At 43.8% G+C, this 15,698-nt stretch overlaps 1 protein-coding gene across 6 annotated transcripts in view; it reads left to right on the plus strand.

Moving 5' to 3' along the window:
• The window catches only part of WDFY2 (WD repeat and FYVE domain containing 2), a 117,177-nt gene that overhangs the window by 47,442 nt on the left and 54,037 nt on the right, over positions 1–15,698 (plus strand). For 4 of the 6 annotated variants that reach the window (XR_016439058.1, XR_016439056.1, XR_016439052.1 and 1 more), the window contains exons 2-3: positions 4,348–4,415; positions 15,606–15,679. Coding sequence is in view for 3 of the 6 variants with exons in the window: in XM_090026676.1 (XP_089882802.1) it covers positions 4,348–4,415; positions 15,606–15,679 (142 nt within the window). In the remaining 3 variants the exon portion in view is untranslated. The remainder of the gene's footprint in view (positions 1–4,347; positions 4,416–15,605; positions 15,680–15,698) is intronic. The other 2 variants (XM_090026693.1, XM_090026692.1) reach the window with 2 other exon arrangements.

Raw genomic sequence — 15,698 nt, forward strand, 5'->3', positions numbered from 1 at the left:
CAGCCCTTGAGAGTTCCTGGAGCTCATCAGCCTCTCAGGAAGCAGGACTGGTCCACGCAATGACAACATGACTAACACAGGAGAGTGCTTTCCTGTTTGGCTGCCTTCTGTACAGCAGCTAACCACATCACCAAGTTGTATGGGGTGGAAGTGGGGGAAGGGGAGGGTGGAAAGACGCATTCTTTGGGTATTCCCCTGCCATCATCTCACGTACTCCCGCGTGGAGAAACTCTACGTTGTTTGAGGATACCAGTGTTCCTTCTTAAGGGAATTTGTAGGAGCCTTGGATCTGATTCCCACAATCTGATTGTCCCATCATCTACTTTTTATTTAATTCCCCTATTTACCTGAATCCAAGATGACTTTGAATTTAAGAGTCCCTCCATCTCACTCAAATTAGATTTTTATACATGGAAAATGTTTCCATTTCTTATGCTTTTCTGTGTAAATACTCTAATTATTGGAAGGTCATCTTAAATGCATTTCCACCCCCCCCCCCATACCACTGTGGCAGGCAGCAGCAGTGGGGAAGCAAGTGGCAGAGGGAGCCTGACCCTGGACCCTTGCATCCATCCCACTTGCTCTTTTTCTGCTTGTTCTCCATGCACTGCCACATGTTGTGCTCCTGGGTGGCTCTGTGCTGGGTCCCTCATTGCTCCCTGGCTCAGCAAGGAGACAGCTCAGGGCCAGGGAGTGGCGGGGCAGTTGGCCCAGAGCCAGAGAGCAGTGAGACCCAGCACTGATTCCCTCCCTGCTCTCTGGCTGTGTGCTGGATCTCTGGTTGCTGTGGCTCCACACTGGTTCCCTTGCTGCTCTCTGGCTTCCTGCTGAGCCAGAAGAGGTAAGAGAATGAGCCCAGAGCTAGAGGGCAGCCCAAGACCCAGTGCTCATTCCCTGGCTCTTCTGGCTCCCTGCTGAGCCAAGGAGCAGTGAGGGAATAGGCCCAGAGCCAGAGTCACAGTGGACTGACTCAGTGCTACCTGCAGGTACTCAGTTCTAAGAGGAGACTTCTTTTTCCCCCGGTGAATGGGGCAAAAAAACCTTGTCTTGGAATCAAGTAAATACAGTAGCTAGTTAGTCAGTGGTACTAATTTTCAGTCTTGCACTTCCCAGGTAGTTTATGCTAGTGTCAGCAGTATTCTAAGTGAAGAATTTTTCGGTGCAAACCACAGTGGCTAGCCATATAACAGTGACAATAAGAAGACTGTGGAGTGGAGGATGCAGATGGTAAATAAGACTGGCCAGGTCATATAGGCGTTCATTTGCCAGCTGAACTTGGTGGGTCTGGAATCATGAAGTGAGCCCAGACTAGTTGGATGACAGCTTGTTGTGACCCTGAGTGATCACATTGGTGGCTGCAGAACTTTAGGGTGCAGAAAACCACATTCTTGGAGTCATGCTGAGCTTAATTGGTGCAGTCCTTTATTGAAGCAATATTCGTTTCAGTAGGAGATGGTGGTATAAGGCCAGAGATGACAGATGGTGGAATACCAGGAGGCAGTGAGATGATACTGGTCAGCCTATGATAGGCAGTGATCTCAAAACAACATTAAATGTTTTCCTTACATTTAATGAGTGGGAATGAAGTCTGCCCACTTACAGATAACTATTTGTTTTACTCATTGGTATTCTACAATTAAATGTAGAAAGTTAATTTAATGAAGCATATATTTTAAATAAATTGTAAGAGATACTTGTATTATTAGGAAGTGTGTCAGTAGTGTATGGTGTCCAGATGTGCAGAAAAGACACACATTTAAAAAGTACATTGTCTACTGCTTCAGGTGTGTGTGTGGGGGGCATGTTGTTTTTTTCCTCTGAGTTATCTGCTGTAGAATCAATTATCTTGTAGTATGCTGTGTGCCAGTTCCAAGTAATTGACTGAGTAAAAAATCCTGTAATTCAGGTACAGCAGTCCTGTTTGCATACTGTGAAATGCAAGAGTAGTAAAAGGATTACTAACAAGTAAGAACATTCAGACATTAGTAGCACTGAATTTTCGCCTTCTTGATCTCTTTATGTTCAGCCCTTTTACATTTTAGTGCTTTAATTAAAAACCTAGAGCAAGTATAAAGGTTAGAGTGGCCATCTCATAGCCTGAACTCTGTTTTTGCCACAGATTGTATTGTCAGTGCTATTACCTTCCATCACAAATACCCACCACAGTTCACCAACCTCTAGCCAGAGAGTATGCTGCCTCAGTTTTGGTCCTTTAAGGCTGAGAGCCCTCTTGGTTTTATATGTAGTCGCTAGTAGTAATCCAAAGGCACATTTACACAGCCACCAGGTTGTGCCCAGTACTGCTACTGAGCAATATGTCCTGACCTACCCACTTATTCCCTCTCCACTCATGTCAGATCTGAATAAGGCAGTGTAGCTGCTTTCCAGTGTCATTGTTTGCATGCTAATACGCACGTGTGGCAGAGCTGAAGAGTCATGCTGAAGTATGCACCATAAGGCTGCTATGTCCTCTTGGTTTTTTGGGATTGAGGACATACAGAATAGGGGCAACTAGGAGGAGGTATGCTTCTTGTTGCCCTTTTGGGTGCATTATGGAGGTAGTAGTCTTTGTAGCATGTTTTCGTCATCTAAACATGGATCAGTTAAGGTAACAGTCAAAATTAAAGATAATTTAGGTATAAACCAGCTTAAACTTAACTAACCTTTTGCCTTAGTTTTTCAATAAGCATGGCCAACTTAAACGTAGGAATATATAAAACTGACTCATGGTAGTGATCACATGGAAATGGAAACTACCACTGTGGGTGGAAACAAAATTCAGAAGTTCAGTATGCCCCACTTGCAGAGGATTAGGTAAAATCTCCATTCTGGAAATCTGAAAGAGCTGGCAGGCATGTGAAATCTCTGGTCCAGGAGCCATGATTTTTAATGCATCTGCTGAATTGGGGATGGTACCACCCGGCTGGAGATTAAGAAACATAATGCACATAATTTGGAGGTGGTGGGAAGCTCTAAGGAACCTCTTGACTCCAGCAGTACTTCGGGCTTTAGAACAAATATAGAAATAAAGAATGGTTAGACCTGGAGGTAAACCAAGAAAGGGATAGTCTACTTTTAGTAAACCCATATTGTAGCTTGTGATATGAAGTAGATATCCACATATTTTAATAAGGTAACTGATTTTTTTTTTTCTAGACAACAAATGTGGCAGATCTAGTCTGCACTTAGGTACAGTGCCATGTGGGGAAGTACTAGTTAAAATAGCCATTAGCAGAAACATTGTAAGCTAGCGATCAGCAGTCTTCTTGGGCTACAGGCCAGAATGACCCAGTTTTGAGTCAGTCAGAAGTAGGAGGGTGTGTGCCTAGGACCCAGCCACTGCTGCTACTTTTCCCTGTGCAGGCTTAAAAGGGAGGTGGCAGCAAATAAGATAAAAAAAGGGAAGTATTTGACTAAAAGAAGCTATTGGAGGACAGTTCCTCAGAGTTCAGTCTTATGAACTGATCTTTGTGCTTATTATGCAGTTTGAGAGAGATTGTCAGTACAGAGAATATTAGTCTTCATATGAGGAAATGTCTGACCTTGAAGATTGCAGGAATAGTAATGGGATTGCATTTAATATTAAGGGCCTGGTCATACCTTTTAGACCAATGAAAATTTCTGTCCTGAGTTGAGGGCTCATCATAGAGGAGAAGAGACCAGGGTGTCCTAACATACTTGATCACTGAGCTGCCAATGTGATGCTAACATGGGAAATTAAATTCGGGAGGTATGTAAATGCTAGGGAAGGGGACAAGCTATTTAAGGTAGAAAGCAGTGTTGACCCAAGAACAAATGGAGCTATATACTGAACATATTTTAGGTTGGAATGTCTTTAAGCATAGGAGGATTGAAATTCTGGAACAAACTTCCAGTGGTAAAAGGTAGGGCAAGAAATCTAGCTGGCTTTGAGATATGGCACCTGATAAGTTTGTCAGAAAGTCCCCTGCAGGGGAGGAGGATTTGATGATACAGAAGATCCCATCTAGTTTCTAAGTCCAGTCTGAAGAATTATGTGAAATACTTCAGTGTTGGTCTGGTTCCTGGTTGACCAAAGTATACGTCAAAAATTCCATACGAGATGTCAATTAAGGAAGTTGTGACAAGCTTAGTTAGGAGAGATGCCAAGGATTAGTATGAACAAAGAATGCACTAACCTCACATAACTAGAGGAAGCTTAAAGGTTGAGGTTTTATGGAGGCTTTTATCGACCCTTCCCATTCCCCCAGCCCTAGGTGAAAGATGTTTTTGTTTAAAGGGCTTTCTGTGTAGCAGTTCACATCAGCACTAGTTTTCATTATCACTATTTTTTTTTTAAATAGTTGCATAACTTTTTTTCTTTCACAGAACAGTTCGTGTCTGGCTGAAGAGAGACAATGGGCAGTACTGGCCTAGCATATACCATGCAATGCCATGTAAGTATTTTGGGATGCATATTTACTGTGAATCTGCCAACCAATTTTTCTCTTGGTCTTGATGAGCACCTCTGTGCTTATGACCTTTTGGGAGCTCTTCATTGCATGCTTGATACTGTGCATCTCTGAAGCTTTTGCAGGCTAGGAACTGATACCGAATCCCCTACCTTAATTTTTAATGTAAACTACTTTTCCTTTGTTTCTGTCACTATATCAAGTGTCAGTTTTGTGTTCAGAGACAAAAAGGAAGAGACAGTTCTTACCTTTTGAAGAGGTTAATATTGTTTGCATGTTAAATACACCGGGATGAACTGAACACGGTAAAGTAAGGGCTTGGTAGAAAATAAGATTGTTAGGCATATGAGCTGGTGGTTGGCGTGGAAGAGCATGCAAACAGTGGGAGAGAAGCATTGGGGCTGGCTTGGAGGGGAAACTTGAGATGAACTAAATAAGGGATGAAGAGCAAGTGGAAGGGACAGCAGAAATATGTGATGCCAAATGTAGTTCTATAAGGCTTTGAAACTAAGGAGAAGTTGAGGAAACGATTGAATTTGCAGAAGGTTTGTGATCTGATCAGAGCAACAGGGGGGAAATGATTCTCCCCTTCCTCCCGTCACTCCCAACTGCATTCTGGAGGGACTGGAAAGTATAAATTGAGGGCAGTGCAAGAGGAGAATATGATAGTAATTGTTTGGTAATTTCCTGCCTCAGTAAGAAAAGTGAAGTGAGAACATGGCTTCTCTGGATGAAAAGCACAAAGCATTTTTCAGCCATCTAAATATGGCAAAGAACAGGCATGAAAAAAAGCACCAAGTATGTGATCCTGACTTACGGGGCTTATGGAATTTTGGCTGTATTAGAAGAAAGGTAAAGTTTTAAGTTGGTGTAACCTTCTGGCTGGGAAGTAGAAAAGACAATGGGAGATGAGATTTGAAGAATAGGAGAGAATTCAGTAGTGCAAAAGAAAATCCATGTGCCAAAGGGAAGACTCAAGGTTGGCAGCTGCACTTCTGAAGGTCATGTTGGAAAGGGAAGATAAGAATTTCAGGCACCTACTACGTGGGAGATGCTCGAACACTTACACTTGTGAATCAAGTGCCAGAATTCAGTTATTCAAATTCTGCCATTAGAGGGGTAAATTAGGGTTTAGTCTTGAATATGTACCCTTCAGATTTGCCCCCAATCCCACCATAGCAGGGTAATCTTAAATGCTTAGTTAATTAGAAATTTACTATGGTTACTTTAGAGTGTTGGAAAAAGGAGTGGTGAGGGAAGAGGGCAGTGACCAGTTCCATCTGGCAAATCTTCTTTGCCTTCTGAAGGGATAGTGTAGTTATGAAATTTTAACCATGGTTTTGATACTGAAACAATATTCATAGATTTCTAAAGCAATGTTCTTTCCATCTCTCTCACCTAGCCTCAACCTTGTACTGTATGAGAACACCTATTGAAAAATAAATAAAAGCTTTCTCTGTTTAAGTAATAATCAAACAGTTGCTGATCACTGATCACTTTCTAGAGTCATTGACCGACAGGTCCATCTCCTTACTGAAATAGAATACTTAATTGTATTATACCTAGTCCCATAGGATCTTAAATTTGACAGATTACTACAGCATTATATATTATAGTAGGAAGGTGCAGAATTTCTTTCTACCTGTTATGTGCATATGCATGTTTGGTTAACAGAGAAAATGTACTAACAAGGAAACAAACGTAATCTTCTTTTTCTAGCTTCGTGCTTGTGAGCAAGATTCTAAGTATACAATGCAGAAATACTCTTATAGAGTTGTACCAAAAATGTGCTGATCTATGTCTTCAGCTGGCTTTGTCTGTAGTTCTATCAAAATCAATGGGACTGGGCTGACTTTCAGCAGCTGCAGCTACATTTGTCTTCCGTAAATAGCTGTATTGTTCCTTCAAGCAGAAACAAGGGTAAGTTGAGTGGGGCCCCAGCCAGGTGAGACTTACCTGCTGGGGAGGCGCACCCCCTAATTTTTTTCTCAAACTGCCCTCCCTTCCTCTCCACAGACTTACCTGCTGGGCAGAGGGGAAAAGGCGGGGGTGGTGGTGGCACACAGTAGATCTTGGTTTGCCTTTTAAATGCCAACGATGATCTCCTCCTTAAAAAGGTTGGAGACCACTGGTCTAGCAGAATGGTATTTTCTCTGGCTGATTTTTCATACCTGCATATATTGTGGTCTAAGTTCCTGTTCACATCTCTGATCTACACCTACAATGGTCGTTTTGTGTATTACTGTGAACAGTATTGATAATATTTGGTCAGCTTGAGTTGTCTCTCAGATTTAGTTTTGAGCAGGACTCAAAAAGGTTCTTCCTGCCTCCCTTTTTAAAGCATCATTCTGGCATATGCCCCCAAATAACTGCTTGAAAAAAGTTTAGATCCATAGCATATATTGATCATTCCTTATTTCTTTCAAAATTCATGCAAGGATAGTGATGGGACTAGAGCAAGGCCAACTGAATTGTCATTAACTATGCCTTTTCTAAAATGTGACTTTAGAAGTTACTGGGTCATGAGTGAGCATCATCCCTATTGCTCAAGTATCCGCTGTACCAGAAGTAGCCTTGCTGTCTCAGAGTGACACTGCCATGCTGTGGATCCTCTTGCCTGTAGCTTTTCTGGTTAGAAGAAAGTACCTGCAGACTCTCACAAGGAGGCTTAGTGTGGGCATGCAGCAGGGGAAAGATTGCCTACTTGTTGCCAGAATGTTCTGAAATTCTCAGTCCCAAGCACAGCTATCCCATTGCATTTGCAGGTGGCCATTATGGTATCACTGTTAAAGGCCTTAAACATACAGGATGCCTTTTTATGATTTTCTCTGTGTGAAGAAGAGGGTGTGATATTTAGAAATGAGCCAAATAATGGCTATGTGAGACTGAACAGGCCTTGTGCTGCAATGGGATCATTTGTGTTTTGGAAAACAAGGAAGTGATATCTTGAGCATGGCATAAGAATCAAATAGGGGACAGCATTCATAGAATCATAGAAGTAGGGTCGGAAGGGACCTTATAGATGTTCAAGTCCGACCCCCTGCCAGGGCAGGAGGAAAAAAAAACTGGGCTCAAATGATCCCAGCTAGGTAGGCATTCAGCCTCCTCTTAAAGACCACCAGGGTAGGAGCCAGCACCACTTCCCTAGGAAGTTGGTTCCAGCTCCTAGCTGCCCTAACTGTGAAGTAGTTCTTATGGATGTCTAATCTAAACCTGCTCTCCAACATCTTATGGCTGTTATACCTTCTTATGCCAGGGGGCGCTAGGGGAAACAAGGTCTCTCCCAAACCCCTCTGGTCCCCCCCCCAGTGAGTCTATAGACTGTCACCAGGTCCCCCCTCAGCCTTCTCTTGTGAAGGCTGAACAGGTTCAGGTCCTGCAGTCTCTTATTGTAGGGTCTGCCCTGTAGTCCCTGGATCATGCGGGTGGCCCTCCTCTGGACCCTCTCAGTGTTGTCCACATCCCTCCTGAAGTGGGGCACACAGAAATGGATGCAGTACTCTAGCTGTGGCCTGACCAGTGTTGCATAGAGGGGGAGGATCACCTCCCTGGCTCTACTTGAGATGCACCTGTGGATGCACGACAAGGTGCGGTTAGCCCTGCCAACTGTGACCTCGCATTGTTGGCCCATGTTCATCTTGGAGTCAATAATGACTCCAAGATCCCTTTCTGCCTCCATGCTCTCAAGAAGGGATTTTCCCATCTTATAAGTGTGCTGGTGGTTACTACTGGCCAAGTGCAGCACTGTGCACTTGTCAGTGTTGAAGCACATCCTGTTTTTGCTAGCCCAGCCCTGTAACCTATCCAGGTCTTGCTGCAGTTATTTCCTCCCTACTAGCGTGCTCACCTCACCCCAAATTTTGGTATCATCAACGAATTTAAACGGTGCTTTTCACCCCATCGTCCAAATCGCTGATAAAGAGATTGAACAGCGCGGGCCCAAGGACCGAGCCCTGGGGGACTCCGCTGCCCACATTAGCATAGGACTGTTTTGAATTGCTTAAAGGAAGTTACTTTTCTGACTTTGACCCTCTGTGACCTCACGACCTCTGCTGTATGGAGTTTCTTTGGGCAAAGATAAGACAGTGGCATGGTCATTTAGCAGTTGGCTAATATCTCTGTCTGGCAGAGTAAATAGTGCTGCTCATTTTGTTTTTCTTTCCTTCCTTCTTTCCATTTTCAAATGTGCTAGACTAATTCATAGTCACAGTAAGGTCACCCCCAAGAACATGGGTAACAAGAAATTTCAGTTAAAAAAGAAATAACGCCCCCCCCCCAAATCATGGCTGCTCTCCAGAGTTAATCAGGAGAACCCAAAACCTAACTTGTATGTACTTTTTTCTTTCAGCTCCTAGAGCTGTGAAGTTGATGGCAAAGGAACCCAGTGCCAGTGGAAGGGGTGGCCTACCTTTAGACCTAACTGTATTGGTTCAGCCTGCCATTCGTAATAATTGCAGACCCCTGCTCTAGATGGTTGCTCTTTAAAATCATAAAGTCCTCAAGACCTAAGCACCTGAGTGCTGTTTAAGGTTCATTTTTCTTATAAGTACAATACCTTCAGGCTTATGAAAGGGGAAAAACCACGTAGTAAGGAGAAAGTGCTTTTAAACTAACCACCAGGGTCTCCACCAAAACAGAGACCATGGTTCCAGCCTATACCCAAGTGGAGCCTGCTGTCCCTGTCCCTACCCGGGCACGGCCTTGGCCTCCACTCAGGCAGAGCCTCTGGCTCCATGTAGAGGCTGCCTAGCAAGACTGCAGGCAGCTGGGTTTGGGGACACTCACCTCCCGTTGTGGGGTGTGCCCAGTGGTGGTGGCCCTGAAGTGCCAGATTAGGGAACTTCGGGCAACAGTCCAGTGGCTACGTTCCATTAGAGATTTAGAGCAGGAACCAGACTCTTACTTTCAGGCTCTCTACCCGATGGCTCATGACAGCGTGGCAGAACCAAGGAACCACCACTAAGTCCAGCCTGGGGCTGCCTGGACAACAGTTGTCTCCAACCCAAAGAGGTGCAGCACCAGGGTTACCACTACCCTGGAGCTTCACAACTGCTTTGCACCTCTTGCATCAACAGAGCCAGCCATACTGCCGGCTCCAGCATGTGAGGACACAGGGCCACCAGCACCTGCTCCTAGAAAAAGACAGAGTTTATTGTGCTGGGTGACTCCCTCCATAGGGAGACTAAGGGAGCAATCTGTCTCCCCAACCCCCTAGCCCATGAGGTCTGCTGCCTGCCTGGATGCTTGTGTCTGGGATGTGATGAAGAGGATCCCCAAACTCATACAGTCCTCCAACCACCAACCCATGCTACTCATCCATGTGGGGACCAATGATAATGCACGGAGAAGTCCAGGTCAGTTCACGTGTGACTGCAGAGCTCAAGAGTCTGGGAGCACAGAGTTTTTTCTTCAGTCCTCCCAGTCACAGGTCATGGGCTCCAGAGGGACAGGTACATCAGTGAGGTTAATAGAAGACTCCGGAGATTGTGCCATCGTGAGGGGTTTGGCTTCCTCGACCACAGTCCGCACTTCAGAGAGAGCAGACTGTTGGGAAGGGATGGCCTCCACCTCACCTGGAAAGGGTTCTTCTCAGCCTGAATGGCTGACCTTTTTGATGGGACTTTAAAATAAAACCGCTGGGGGATGGGCAGTATACTAGCAGTTCTAGCTCAGGTCATGTGAGCTGCACTACCAATAACTTGGGTAGCCCAAGGGAACGGCAGCAGCCCAAGGAAAGGTCCTGCTTCGCCCCTCAGGGAAGCATTGGGCTTGTCATGGCAGACTCGCCTGCCTGTACACAAACACCAGGAGCTTGGGAAATTAAACATGAGGAACTGGCCCTTCTCCTATGTAAAAATGACTCTGACTGTGTAGGGATTATGGAGACCTGGTGGGACTCCACCTATGATTTGGTTGGTGGCTGTAGAGGGTTACACCTTGTATAGGACAGACTGTGTGAGGAAGAGGGGTGGTGGTGTTGCTCTCTATGTCAAGGATCAGTTCACCTCCCTGCAGATTGAGTTTTCTAACCAGGAAGGGTGTCTTGAGAACCTCTGGGTCAAAATACAGGGAGAATATGGGGAGGGTGAAATGCTTGTAGGAGACTACTATAGACCTCCTCACTAAGAGGAAGAACTAGATTGGGAATTCAATAGGGAACTGGTCAAAGCCGCATGCTCCCAATGCATGATCTTCCCTGACATCTCTTGGGATGAGTGGATGGCCAAATCTGATGGGTCACGTAGCTTTCTCACATACGTTGACAACCTCTGCCTAATCCAGGAGGTCTGTGGGTTGACTAGGGGAGATGCATTGCTTGATCTGGTCCTGGCCAAAGGGGAGGACCTGGTGAGCGATCTGAAGATTGAGGGGGAGCTTGGTGATTAGTGACCATGAATTGGTCACCTTCTTAGATCACTGAAGAGCAGGCAAACCCCTCAGTAAAACACAAGTTCTTAACTTTGGAAAGGCTGACTTTTGCGAACTGAGAGAATTGGTCAGTCAGGCAATTAGAGGCCTTACCCCCCTCCCTGAAAAGGGGTACACGAGGAATCATTGTCTCTCAAACATAATCCTTGAAGCACAAGAGAAAGCCATACCATCTTACAAGAAATGCAGTAAGGAACCCCCCATGGCTCAATAAGGAACTGTTGGACCTCATTAAACACAAAAGAGGATCTTACACCAGCTGGAAAACAGGAAACATCACCAAAGAGGATTACTCTGCACTTGCCCACACCTGTAGAGACTGGTTGAGAAAAGCCAAGGCACAAACCGAACTCAAGCTAGCTACAGGAATCAAGGACAGCAAGTCCTCCTTCAGATATGCGGGTAATCAGAAAAATAACAAAGATAGCATTGGGCCCCGTAAGACCCAGTAGGGTAACTGACATCAGATGCCTAAGAAAGGGCCAGTCTCCTAAATGGTTTTTTTTTGCATTGGTTTTTCACCCTCCCAGGAGGATCACACTATCAGGAATGGCACAAACCAGTCTGGGAGTGGGCAACAGGCCCAAAATCCATGTGGATCAGGTGAGGGAATACCTTGAGAAACTGGACATTCACAAGTCTGCGGGCCCAGACAAAATGCACCTGAGAGTCTTGAAGGAGCTGGCAGACATCATTGCATCCCCCTTGGCAGAGAGATTTGAAAATTCATGGCGTTCAAGAGGTCCCGGATGACTGGGAAAGAGCCACCGTGGTCCCTATCTTCAAGGAAGGGAGGAGGGATGACCCAGGGAACTATAGACCAATCAGTCTGATTTCCATCCCTGGAAAAATCCTGGAGAAAATTGTCAAGGGATCCATTAACACCAAACTAACAGAAGGCAGGCTTCCGAATGCCAGCCAGCATGGCTTTGTGATTGGCAGGTCTTGTCTGACTAACCTCATCCCCTTCTATTACCAGGTGTAATGTGTCCTGGACAAGGGAGATGCTGTGGACATCATATATCGGGATTTGAAGAAAGCCTTTGACCTACTTCCCCATAATGTCCTCATGGTTAAGCTGGGGAACTGTGGCCTAGCCGTCAGACCATATGATAATCATGGCAACTGGCTATGGGGTCAGACCCAAAGAGTACTAGTTGACGGGAGCAAATCAATGTGGCACAAGATGACAGGTGGAGTCCCTCGCGTCTCGGTACTTGGGTCAGTACTCTTTAACATCTTCATCGATGATCTGGATTTGGGAGTCAGATGTAAACTGGCCAAGTTCACAGATAATACCAAATTATGGGGGAGGGTGGTCACACCGCAGGACAGGCTAGGGATACAGGCCAACTTGGACACACTCTTCAAGATGGGCTGACCAAAACCTGATGGCCTTCAATATAGAGAAGTGTAAGGTGCTGCACCTAGGTAGGAAGAACCCCCAACATACCTACAGGCTCAGCAGTGCTACGCTCGCTAGCACCATGACTGAAAGGGACTTGGGGGTCTTGATTGACCAGAAGATGAACCACCAATGCAATGCTGTGGCTGGCAAAGCAAACCAAACTCTGGTGTGCATCCAACGATGCATCTCAAGCAAAACCAGGGATCCTCCTGCTTTACTTGGCCCTCGTGAGACCGCAGCTGGAGTATTGCATCCAGTATTAGGCCCCCCACTTCAGGAAGGATGTGGAGAAGCTTGAGAGAGTCCAGAGGAGAGCCACTCATATGATCCAAGGCCTGGCAGGAAGGCCGTACAAGGAGAGGCTGAGGGACTTGGGACTCTTCAGTCTCGAGAAGAGAAGGCTAGGGGCGGACTTGGTGGCAGCCTACAGTTACGTAAGAGGGGTACATCAGGACCTGGGAGAACAGCTGTTCAAGAGAGCTCCCCAAGGGATAACAAGGTCCAACGGCCATAAACTCCAGGAACGATGATTTAAACTAGACTAGACATAAGAAAACAGTTTTGCGTGCGTGCGTGCGTGCAGGGTCTGGAACAAACTCCCCTCAGAGGTGGTGCAAGTACCTACTCTGGACTCATTCAAAAAATCAGGTGGATATATTTCTTGCTGGGGTCACTTGTTCCCAGCTGACTTCCACCCATGCTAGGGGGGCTGGACCCTATGATCTTATGAGGTCTCTTCTAGCCCCTAATGTCTATGGAACAAAAAAACAGCCACCAGAATCCTTAAGTGCCAAACAGATTAGAATGCTTTCTGTAATGATGAAGGGTGGAGTTTCTAATATTTTTTTGAAGAAGCAACATACTCTGACTAGCTATTATTAGTTTCATATTTTGCACAGTTTGAAACTAGGGAAGTGTGAAACGCACCATAAATCAGAATATATTTTGAGTATACAAGTTATCATGCTTTTATACAAAACCAGAATTGCCCATGTCCCATCTCGAGAGACTTCCATGAATTCTTGGCACTATGCTCATTGTGTTGATCTACATGTAACAGAGGACAGGTGCCATGGAATATAGCCTTTTTCATTCTTTTGTAATCAGCTGACAAAAGTGAAAAATTGTACTTCAATGGTGGGTCATTTCTACCATGTTTGTAAGTAGAGGAACTTATGCACCATCTCCATTTTATATAGGAGATAAAGTTTTAGCAAGGGAAGAGATTGCTGGATCATTCTATTTAGACCAACTTGAATTGAGAAACTCAAGAGGAGAGCTGTTTTAAAAAAAAAAAAAAAAAAAAAAAAGGGCGGGGGTTCTCTAACCTGGTTTAAAGCAAGGGTTCTTAACCTGGTTTAATTGTAACAATCTCACCCTTAGTCTCTTCCTGGAAGACTTAATTTGTGTTGCATCATCTCACTAGCAGTGATTCTGAAAAGCTGAGATTTCAACCTGTTAATAGTATTGTTTCTGGTAGTGAGGATTCTTTCATCAGATGGGTGCTATTTGGTACATTTAACTGAATGATGTAGATAGTACATTTTAGAACAAAGGTATACCTGGAATGTAGGCTGTTCTTATTTGATTTTTTTTATTTGTAAAATAGAATTTTTTTATGTAACATTTTCTGACTAGTAATGTTTTCATGAAGTTTTTAAAATGAGAATCATTTATTCCGTTTAAAAAACTTAAGCTCTCTCCTGCAGTTTTAAAAGCCCAGTCATAAAAGAGAGCCCCAGAAATTTCACTTTCTTCTCAGTAAAAACTTGAACCAAATTGGTTAAATTCAGTGGGTTTAAATGAGAAACCTGAAAAGGAAACCATGTTCTTCACACTTCCCCTTTTAATAACGCCAAATAGCAGTATCATTAACGCTGACAAGGTATTTTTGTTTTGAGGATTTTTTTTTAACATCAGGCTTTTTCTTTTTTGTTGTCAAATTCAGCATTTGGGGAGAAATGGGAAGACTAGGTATGTAGTCACTTGATTGCCCATGTCTGAGAATTACATTACAGACATTTGTAATTCCTATCAATTACATTACAAACAAAACTTAAGTTCCATGTGGTGGGTTAAGTCTGCCACAAACTTTGGTTTTCCCCAGCCTACTGTCCTTTCTTATTCTGGCCATGCTGCTAACTAATGTGCATGGAGCATCCATTGGGTTTCCGAATGTTAGGATAAGAGTTTCAAATTTAAATATGAAGTCATGTTGGAGAAGACAAGTTGAAGATATTCATTCAGGCCATGCAGTGTTGCAAAAGCAAGTGCTTATACCTAGCTAGTAGTGTGGAAGGCTACAAGAAATAGAAACTGTGAAAAAGCGGAACTAAGAATGTTGTTCACATCCAGATTTCATATTTTATTTCAAGCATTGATAGTGAAATCCAAAAAAAGCAATAATTTGATAGTGAAATCCAAAAGAAGCAATAATTCCTCACCCCTCCTGCTGTGATTTGCCAATTACCACATCTTGCATCTCTTCTGTAAGAACTTGACTGAAAACAAGAAGCTTTGTGCTACAGTAGTGAGATGCAAAAACTGTCACTACAAACCTAGACTGATTTAGAAAGCTGAAATAGAGTCCAAGCATTACTCTGATTCTTAACAGAAAATTGCGTATACATAAATGTGTTTAACATTGCCAAATTCTCATAGTAGCGTAAGGTTCGTATTTTTTATAAGGAAATTTAAGAGTGTGTGTTAAGAAGTTATAGTGCCATGGCTGAAGTAACAGGTCCTAGATACTGGACAGAATATTACCTTGATGATAACTGCTTCTGGTCATGCGTTATGTTTTATAATTCTAATGAAAATTATTGCCCATAATGGAATTACTGCTATGGCAATCTCTCTTAGTGTTGCTACTCAGTATGGGTGAGTTGTTTCCTTCTTCAGGAGATCTGGAGATGGGATGCATACCTTGGAAATAATAATGTATTATGGTTTATTGCAAGTGAAAATACAAAAGAATGGAAAAAAATGGCATTAGTCATTTTCTTTAAATCTACAAAGGCATTAAAATTGAAATGTCTTTTCAGTATTAGAGGGGTCTGACACCAAAACTGCTCTTTTATATAAGTTCCCTGCTTAATTTGTTTTTTTTAAGAAGGAAGCAAGATCATTACATAAGGAAGAGCTGTTGAGGTATTGATTTATTTCCTGATGAGCTGTGCATCCAATCCTGTTACTACAGGAAACCTAATTTTGAGCTTCTCTGTCAAGGGGTAAAGTAGAAAATACAGCATCATAAATGTATTAGTTAGCTAGGTTCTCCAGAACTTCAGTGAGAATCATGGTTTTGTTAACGTCATCAACATGTTCATTTTTTTCAGCTCCATGTTCATGCATGTCTTTTAACCCGGAAACCAGAAGGCTGTCCATAGGTCTAGACAATGGTACAATCTCAGTAAGTACACACAAAGATT

This window comes from Crocodylus siamensis, chromosome 1, assembly GCF_052110815.1.
Source record: "Crocodylus siamensis isolate JL-2025a chromosome 1, ASM5211081v1, whole genome shotgun sequence".
Classification (NCBI taxonomy): Eukaryota; Metazoa; Chordata; order Crocodylia; family Crocodylidae; genus Crocodylus; species Crocodylus siamensis.